Source organism: Olea europaea, chromosome 23 (genome assembly GCF_002742605.1).
Source record: "Olea europaea var. sylvestris chromosome 23, O_europaea_v1, whole genome shotgun sequence".
Classification (NCBI taxonomy): domain Eukaryota; kingdom Viridiplantae; phylum Streptophyta; class Magnoliopsida; order Lamiales; family Oleaceae; genus Olea; species Olea europaea.
Window position 1 is genome coordinate 609490 of NC_036259.1, and position 9474 is coordinate 618963.

Sequence of the window (9474 nt, forward strand, 5' to 3'; positions counted from 1 at the left end):
TCATGACTATATTTGCATGACTAATTCAAGTTTCAGTCTCCCACCACGATGGCTGAGAATTTATCAGAAAAAGAAAAAAAAAAAAATTTAGATGTGACATCTAGTGGTCATATAAACTCGTATCAAATAGGCAGGTCGTAGTAGTATATGGGAGTTAAATCTTTTTTTTGTTTCCTCTAACATTATCTAGTTTTAAGAAAAAAATTAAGTTGTTATTATGAAATTGAGCATGCATGATAGTTAGAACAGAACACGACTAAAGGGAGAAATTGAAAATAAAACGAGCACAAGGATCTTACAAGGAAAACCCCACTAAAATTTGAGGTAAAAAATCATGAACAATTATAGAAGGATTCCACTATAATAAGATAATTGCAATCTCTCTCTAGATATATAGGAAATAACAACAATTAGTATATCATACACTAGGAGAAACAAAAATAAGAAACACTCAATACTTTATAAATCTCTCTACTCACTATTTCTACCATGTAAAGGACATAATTATTACTAATCTATGGTTGTGTACTTTCTCTTTGAACTACATTATTTCTCTATGATAGCGAAATGTTACCATGTGCCTCGTTAAATATTGTTAGAATTGGGTTGTGACATAAATTCTTGTTAAGTATTTGATTAGAAATATCGTTAGAGATGTATTGGAAGTTAGTAGTAGTCTAGAAGAAATTTTGAAGGAGTTTAAGGAGGATAAGGAAAGGGAGAAAGATTCCCCTTTTTGACAAATTTTTGACCCTTATTTCATCCCAAGTACTCTATTATTGGTTTTACCCATTGTTTTGAAAATTTTAAACTCTTCGTGTATTAATTTTCCTAGTATGTTAGGGATTCTTTGGCTATAAATATGTAGTGTACAACACATATTGAAATTGACCTATTGGCCAATTAGTTATTGGTCCAAAGAGGTCCTTTATAACTCCCTACTATTAATTATAGTAAATTCTCTATCTTTGCCCGTGGCTTTTCAGGATTTGGGTTTCTAGGTAAATCTTGTTTTCTTCGTGATCATTTATTTTCATATTGCCCATATTATTTTCATCTTTATTATTTGATCGAATTCTCAACAAAGTGGTATCAGAGTTGTTCCGCTTTCAACAAAGTAGTTTCAAATTTGATTCAATTTTTTAACAATTATAACTCAATTTGTTAAATTAGGTCTACACCTCTTGTACACTATTGGCGAAAATTGTGCCAATTTCACTTCTTCACATATCGTGGGAAGACTTCTTCACAATAAGCCAAATGTATTTAATCTTATTATCAATGTTCTAAAAGTCATAAAACATGACAAGGTGTGGAGCCGAAACTTCAAGCTTTATGAGTTTAGGTGAGGTTTATGTGTAAAAAAAAAAAATGTTTTCTTATTTATAATATTATTTTTTATTTTAAAAATCATTTAATAATTAAAATATTAAATATTAAACATTTAATATTATAAAATACAATATTTACCTAATAACTCCTACCATTAGTCAATTATACAATTTTCAAGTTTTCAAAATGCAAAAAATAGGATTTTTTTTAGTTTCAATTTTAAACTAGATAAGTCCTACTTAATATATTTATAGGAACTCCAAACATACTTTTGGAGTTTGTAATAAAATAAGTGTCAAGATCATAATTACATAACGTCGATAACACCATGACTTAAATCTTATTTAACTATTTAGATAAAGTCATTTTTAACTTTTGTACAAATAAATTCTTTTAAAACTTGAAAGTAAAGTCAAATAAAAGACTTTTAAAAAAATAAATTAAAAAAAAAAACTAAAAAGGCAGATCTACAGAAGAGGAAAGAAATGAAGGACAAATTCAATCGTTTAGGAATTGAAAAAATAAATAAATAAAAAAACTAAGTTCAAAGCGAGGCATTTTGCTCGAGCTTTGAGTCTAAACGAGCTTTTTAGAACATTGCTTAGTATACATGCAATAGTAACAAAAAAATAAGGAACAAAAAAAAAGGGGAAATTCACATTCATTTGTACTTAGTCAATTGAATAAAACAGGTGTTACTAAGAAAGACGAACCTTATAAGCCCCTACCGAGAGAGAGAGAGAGAGAGTTTTATTTGAATTTGAACTACTAAATATACAATCTAGAAGATGTCCAAATTTGATATTTTTTTACCAACTTTCGATGGCCACCGGTAACAATATTCACTTAATTAGTCATGGCTGCCAAATGTGCACAGATCATATGGAAAAGTTTCTAAAATGGCAGGCCATTTTCTGTCATGTTTCTATATATAGTGAATAAATGGTAACGCAAATAACATTAAGTACTCCTACAAGTTTCAAATTCAAGAAATGGCATTTCTTATTGGAGAACAATCTACTGAGCTTCTACAAGCTCAAGCCCACGTTTGGAACCACATATTCAACTACGTGAACTCCATGTCTCTCAAATGTGCAACTCAACTAGGCATACCAGATATCATCCACAGACATGGCAAACCAATGACACTTGAAGAGCTAGTCGATGTCCTCCACCTCAACAGTGCAAAAGCACAGGCTGTGTACCGTCTGATGCGGATTCTAACTCATTTAGGGTTCTTCGTTGAGGAAAAAGTCTCTGAGGATGATTCAAATATGGGATATTGGCTTACACAAGCTTCTCGTCTCCTCCTCAAAGATGATGCCTTGAGTTCACTACCATTTTTACAAGTCGCTCTCGATCCGCTCTTGATAAAGCCATGGCATCATATGAGTGAATGGTTTGAAAATAATGAGGACTCCTCTGCTTTTGAGACGGCCTATGGAAAGACATTTTGGGGCTATGGCAGTCAGGAGCCGAAGATGAATCTCCTGTTCAAAAAAGCAATGGCTAGTGACACACAGTTGGTGAGTAACGTAGTTACTAGAGATTGCAAACAAGTCTTCCAAAAGTTGAAGTCAATTGTGGACGTTGGTGGTGGCACGGGATCGTTGGCCAAAGCTATTGTCGACTCTTTTCCGGACTTACAATGTGTCGTGTTTGATCTACCACATGTTATTGCGGGCTTAGAAGGGACAAAAAATTTGACCTACGTTGGAGGAAACATGTTTGAGACTATTCCTCGTGCAGATGCACTTTTGCTCAAGGTATGGAGTTTGTTTATACGTCCAACTAACAAAATTGAAACTTTTACATTATTTTGCAACTGATTTTAATTAATATTGGCTATTCAAAATACTAACTCGCTTGTTAATACAAATTAATTCCATGCATACGCTCCAAATCCAACTTAAGAGGTAGTACCATTTTTTTTTTTTTTTTTTTACACTAGAACTATTTAACCGTATTGCCATCAAATTTACTCATTTGACATGAAATAATGGTCATCATACATAATATAGAAAGCTTTAAATTATTTTTAAATACTGAATTTACAATTAAGACAGATTGTGAAGTTATAGTAAAATTTATTTAAAAGAAAAACTTTGATAAGATAAGACATAAAAGATGGTTGAAATTATATGAGATATTAAGCAACTATAAAATTAATATAGAACATATTGACCGAAAAAATAATATTTTAACAGAAAATTTAAATAGGTAGGTTATTAATTTTCTAACTCATTATCTTCATGGTGCAGATGGATCAAAGGATGATAAACTTTGGGAATGTCACTCTGAGAGTGGCCCCTCAAGAATCTAATATTCGATTCAAAGGAAATAATTTAAAAAGACTACCAGGAAGGGAGCGTTGTCTACTGGATAATCTCTGGATGACACGTAACTTAAACAAAAATTAGATAGCATAAATGCCCTAGCTAACCATTTAGACAGACTCATAATCAAATAGAAAGTAAAAATTTTAGTTTCTTTATAGTAATTAAAGGTAGAAAGCCTGGTTATTGGCCAGAAGTACTACAACAAGTAGAAAGATTTTCTGACCCTCTTTTCAAAGGATTTTATACGTTTGAAGAAGTTTTAAATTTTTGTAGAGAAATGATAGGATTTAATTTTCATATTTTCGAAAGAATTAGACAGACCATGCAAACCCCCTCTCAAGCTTCGTCATCATCTTCATCAATACAATTTTGTGATAGTTGTGAAACTATGACCAAAGTTGTTAGAAATTTAAATCTTAGAAAGCATTCTTTAGAAGAAAGACTATAACTCCTTGAAGATCAAATTTTCTCGTCCCAACAAACTATTAATAAATATCAAAATGAGATTCTTAAATTGCATAATAGTTTAGACAGACTTAGTTTTAGAGATATTCTTGAAAAACTAATTTCTAAAGACATCGCCTCTACAAGTAGAAATTATTCTGATAAAATAGAAAAACTGATTGAATTAACGGATTCTATATCTGCAGGACAAGAAAAGACTTTATACGAATTAGAACAAATAATTGGTGATTGCGCTAGTATTGTTGAAAGTTCTATAAAGAATTCTGTTGTACAGGAAATTATAGATTTTTCTCAAATTTTAAGTTACTAATATAATGAAAACAGATACTTCCTTAGACATGGTCTCAAATACGATGCAGCCCAAAACTAAGCCTTTCTTAAACACAATTATCCAACAATTTCCTTTGATTATACAATCTTTGAAGAAGAAGACATTTTTTACCCAACTTTAAGTTTGGAATGATAGATACTATATACATATTAAGCAAATCTTTTCGATTTTTTCCACCGAAACTTAAACATATTACTGATCAGTTAAAAGATCATCCCTTAATGATTCAATTCATTTCCGTACCCCCTCATGTAAATAATGGCATTGTAATTCTAGCTTATCATCATATTTTAATTTATGAAGGAGCCAAAAGATTTAGACCCTCTTCAAGGACGAATATTAAAATAAAAATTTGACAGATTGATAATGAAAGAAGGATATCAAAAATCGCAGCCATGATGAAAGTTCAAAATAATGATTTCAAATTAGCAGCTCAATGGAACAACGGAATTATTTTCTGCCAAGAACACCTTGTTATGAGAACTAAAGCAGAAAAAATTCCTAGTATCAAATGTTGAACAAAAGAATTTATATCTGATGACGTTTCAAGAGACTAATGAAGAATTTACAGAAACTCTATCAGATACAGGAGAGAAAGCATACATATCTGATGGCAATGAAAATGAGATGGATCCAGAACTATAAGAAGACATAGCAGAAATGATGGAAAGATAAATAATTGAAAAAGACAAGATAGAAAGACAAAAAATTAATTACCAATACAAGGAAGTCAAAAAGAAGGCGCGTAAAGATAAAGCTTTTGAACATATTTCAAAAATCTGTAAAGTTGATTCCCATATTTCAAGAAAAGTCAAGCATGAAGACAAAAATTGTCAGAATCATCCTTCAGAAATTTGTAGTCTATTTTAATTAGATTAAAGGGTAGAGCCTGTAGTGCTAAATTTATTCATCCAATAAAAAAAATACTCATATTGCGTCTCTTTCTTATTACAGAATGTGATTTTTATCTTATTTTTTTCTCATTATATAAATTTGCTCGAATCAAGTGAAATCAAAGATCTTTTTTGGGGTGTTCTAATAAAAAAAAGAAAAGAAAAACGATTTTCAAGCACCATATTACAAGTCATAAATTAGAGAAATACTTTGGTGCAATGCATTGTCCAATCCATGGGTGGATTCAGGATTTGATCAAAGATCGGGCTATAAAATTTCAATTCGGGTTAATACGCGAAAAAAAATTTACACATAAAAACTGTTTTTACAATAAAAAAAAATGAAAAATGCCTCACAAAAAAGGGGGGGATTCACAATTAAGGTATTAAGTATTGACAATTCAATTCTCATGTCTAAAGTTTTGAAATTGCAAAAATCAGGTTTTCATTTTTTAATTAAATATATTTTATTATTTGAAAATAATAAGGTCACATTTATATCATTAATGGTCACAGGTTCATAATTATAAGTCACAAACTTATTTATTGGTCACATATTATTAAATTAATTTGTCATAGATTATTTCAAGGTCACAAATCAAAAAATTTATAGGTCACAGTTTATTTAATTGGTTACAAATGAAAAAAATTATAGGTCACAATTTATCTATTGATCACATATTTTCGGATTTGTTGGTCACAATTATCAAATTTTAAGGTCACGGGTAATCAAATAATCAGTCACCGGGCAAATAGTTGGTCACATTATATACCACCATCACCGCCACTTTCCACCATCCTCACCCCATCATTGCTGCCAACCATCATCTCGCCGTCGACACTATCACCACCGCCAATTCCACTATCAACAATAACCACCCAATTTCTTTGATAAAACCAAAACACGACCACCATCATCGCTCCAACAACCAAAAAAACATTACCAACATCACCACCAACAAAAACAACCACAAGGTACCCAACTCAAAAAAATAAAAATAAAAATAAATGCAGGGCAGTGGGCAATGCAGCGCCACCATCTCTAACGGCAATGGATGAGGCCACCACTGCTGAAAATCGAACCGACACTCACATTTGTGAGTCCAAGAAAAGGAGGCATCGCGCCCCTTGCAGCAAGCCGGTCTCACACCGAAATCGACACCAGTCTTCAGAGCGTCGCCGCCACAATGATGACGTCGTCGTGAGGGTGGTTCACCCGATGAGATAGCGGCTCCTCATAGAATGGTCTCACCATGTAAGACTGTGCTTGCCAAAGTTTTTCTCCATAGATTGGGACAACTAAGCAAGGTAGTCATAGCTATAATTTAGAGTTGTGAAAATTGTTTATCACAACAAATAAATGATATGGAAGTCCATATTTTCAAACATCATATATTGTTTTTTCTTAAACTCAACCTCTTTTTGTACGCGAGGCAAATATTGCACAATCAGAGGTAGATAATATGGAACAAACAAAAGGTGTTGTACATTTGATAGAACAACCAGTGGGAAAGAGACATTGGCAATATGAATCTCTAGGTGCCAACCCATCACCGCCAATACCATCAGTGGAAAAAGCCCCAATTCTTGAGTTAAAGTCGTTGCCATCACACCTACGTTATGCATACTTGGGAGATTCTACAACACTTCCAGTAATCATTGCAGATGAGATGATAAAGGAGGAGGAGAATAAATTATTAGAGATACTCAGAAAGCACAAAACTACAATTGGATGGACAATAGCCGATATAAGAGGAATCAATCCTACTTTGTGTATGAGCAAGATTTTAATGGAGAACGAGTCAAGCCAACAATGGAAGGACAACGAAGACTAAACCCAACTCTGAAAGAAGTAGTGAGAAAGGAAGTGTTGAAATTGCTAGATGTAGGTATTATCTATCCCATCTCTGATAATTCTTGGGTGAGTCCAGTGCATATAGTCCTTAAAAAGGGTGGAATTACAGTAGAGAAGAATGAGAACAATGAGCTGATACCAACACGATCAATAACAGGATGGAGAGTATGTATAGATTACAGAAAGTTGAATAATGGTACAAGAAAAGATCACTTCCCATTGCCCTTCATTGATCAGATGTTAGAGAGGTTGGCAGGCCATTCTCATTACTACTTTCTAGACGGATATTCAAGGTACAATCAGATAGTCATTGCTCCAAAAGACCAGGAGAAAAAAACATTCGGATGTCCCTGTGGTACATTTGCATTTAGAAGGATGCCTTTTGGTCTATGCAACGCACCTATAACCTTTCAGCGGTGCATGATGGCCATATTCTCTGACATGGTGGAAAAATATATCGAGGTATTCATTGATGATTTTTCAGTGTTTGGAGGTTCTTTTGATGAATACTTGGAACGGCTATCACTTGTATTACATAGGTGTGAAGAGAAGAATCTGGTGCTCAATTAGGAAAAGTGCCACTTTATGGTGAAGGAGGGAAAAGTGTTGGGCCACAGGATTTCCTCAAAGGGTATTGAAGTTGACAAAACCAAGATACAAGTAATTGAAAAATTGAAGCCGCCTAATTCAGTTAAGGGGATCAAAAGCTTCTTGGGACATGCAGGGTTTTACAGAAGGTTCATTCAAGATTTCTCAAAAATTACAAAACCTTTGTGTAATCTATTGGAGAAAGATGTGTCATTTCACTTCTCTAATGAATGCTTAAATGTCTTTAACACTTTGAAAGAGAAGTTAACTTCTGCACCTATGATAGTGGCACCTGACTGGGATCTACCTTTCAAACTTATGTGTGATGCTAGTGAGTTTGCAGTGGGAGCGGTGCTTGGCCAACGTAAAGGGAACGTGTTACATGTCATCTACTATGCAAGCAAAACCTTGACAGATGCTCAGATAAACTATGCAACAACTGAAAAAGAGATGTTAGCAGTGGTCTTTGCCTTCGACAAATTTCGTTCGTATCTAATTGGTTCAAAGGTGATAGTCTACATTGATCATGCAGCCTTGAAATATATGTTCGAGAAGAAGAATGCTAAACCTAGGCTGATTCGATGGGTTCTATTACTACAAGAGTTTGACATTGAAATTCGTGAAAAAAAAGGTACTGAAAATCAGGTAGCAGATCACTTATCAAGGCTAGAGCAACTACAAGACTCAGATGATGTGGATATCAATGAGGTCTTCCCAGATGAGCAATTATTGCTTGTAGAAAAGGCTCCATGGTATGCAGACATTGTTAATTACTTGGCTAGTGGCTATTTGGATCCAGATCTCACCTACCAGCAGAAGAAGAAGCTATTCCATGAAGCGAAATTATATTATTGGGATGATCCAAATTTATACAGAAGAGGGGCAAACCAAAATATTAGGAGATGTGTGCCAGAAAATGAGATGAAACCCATCCTGTCAAGGGTTCATGCTTCAGCTTATGGAGGACACTTTGGCCCAACTAAAACAGCAACGAAGGTGCTTCAATGTGGTTTTTTTTTCCTACATTATTCAAGGACTGCCACAGTTTCTACCGGTCATGTGATAAATGTCAAAGAACAGGTAACATTTCAGCTCGTCATGAGATGCCACTTAACAACATTCCGGAGGTGGAAATATTTTATGTCTGGGGAGTTGATTTCATGGGTCCTTTTCCACCATCTTACAACAATCGGTACATCTTAGTGGCAGTGGACTACGTCTCCAAATGGGTGGAAGCCAAAGCTTTGCCTACAAATGATGCAAGGGTAGTGATGGACTTCATAAAGAAACACATCTTTAACCGCTATGGATCACTAAGGGCCATTATAAGTGATGGTGGAACTCACTTCCGTAATTGGTTATTCCAGGCAGTGCTGAATAAATACGGGGTACAACATCGAATAGCCACACCATATCATCCTCAAACAAGTGGACAAGTTGAAACTTCTAATCGACGGCTGAAAAGAATTATGGAACTCACGGTGAATTCATCTCGAAAAGACTGGTCTAAAAAATTGGAGGATGCATTGTGGGCCTATCGCACAGCGTACAAGAAGCCAATTGGAATGTCACCATATCGAATAGTCTCTGGGAAAGCATGCCATCTCCCAGTTGAGTTTGAACACAAAGCGTACTGGACATTGAAGCAGTTGAACATGGATCTAGAGAAAG

The 9474-nt window shown here is 34.1% G+C and overlaps 2 protein-coding genes across 2 annotated transcripts in view; both read left to right on the forward strand.

Moving 5' to 3' along the window:
* The first annotated feature begins 2307 nt into the window (after positions 1-2307).
* LOC111372058 (trans-resveratrol di-O-methyltransferase-like) lies at positions 2308-3176 on the forward strand. The gene has a single exon (XM_022994210.1). It carries the CDS (start codon positions 2325-2327, stop codon positions 3159-3161), a length of 837 nt encoding a protein of 278 aa, XP_022849978.1. The 5' UTR covers positions 2308-2324; the 3' UTR covers positions 3162-3176.
* A 4624-nt stretch (positions 3177-7800) lies between these two features.
* Positions 7801-9474, forward strand: part of LOC111372436 — an 8648-nt gene continuing 6974 nt past the window's right edge. The window contains exons 1-2 of the mRNA XM_022994794.1: positions 7801-8745; positions 8838-9433. Coding sequence (XP_022850562.1) covers positions 7801-8745; positions 8838-9433 — 1541 coding nt within the window. The remainder of the gene's footprint in view (positions 8746-8837; positions 9434-9474) is intronic.

Excerpts from the sequence above, each read along its gene's own strand:
- LOC111372058 (XM_022994210.1), top strand. The coding sequence starts at position 2,325 with ATGGCATTTCTTATTGGAGAACAATCTACTGAGCTTCTACAAGCTCAA.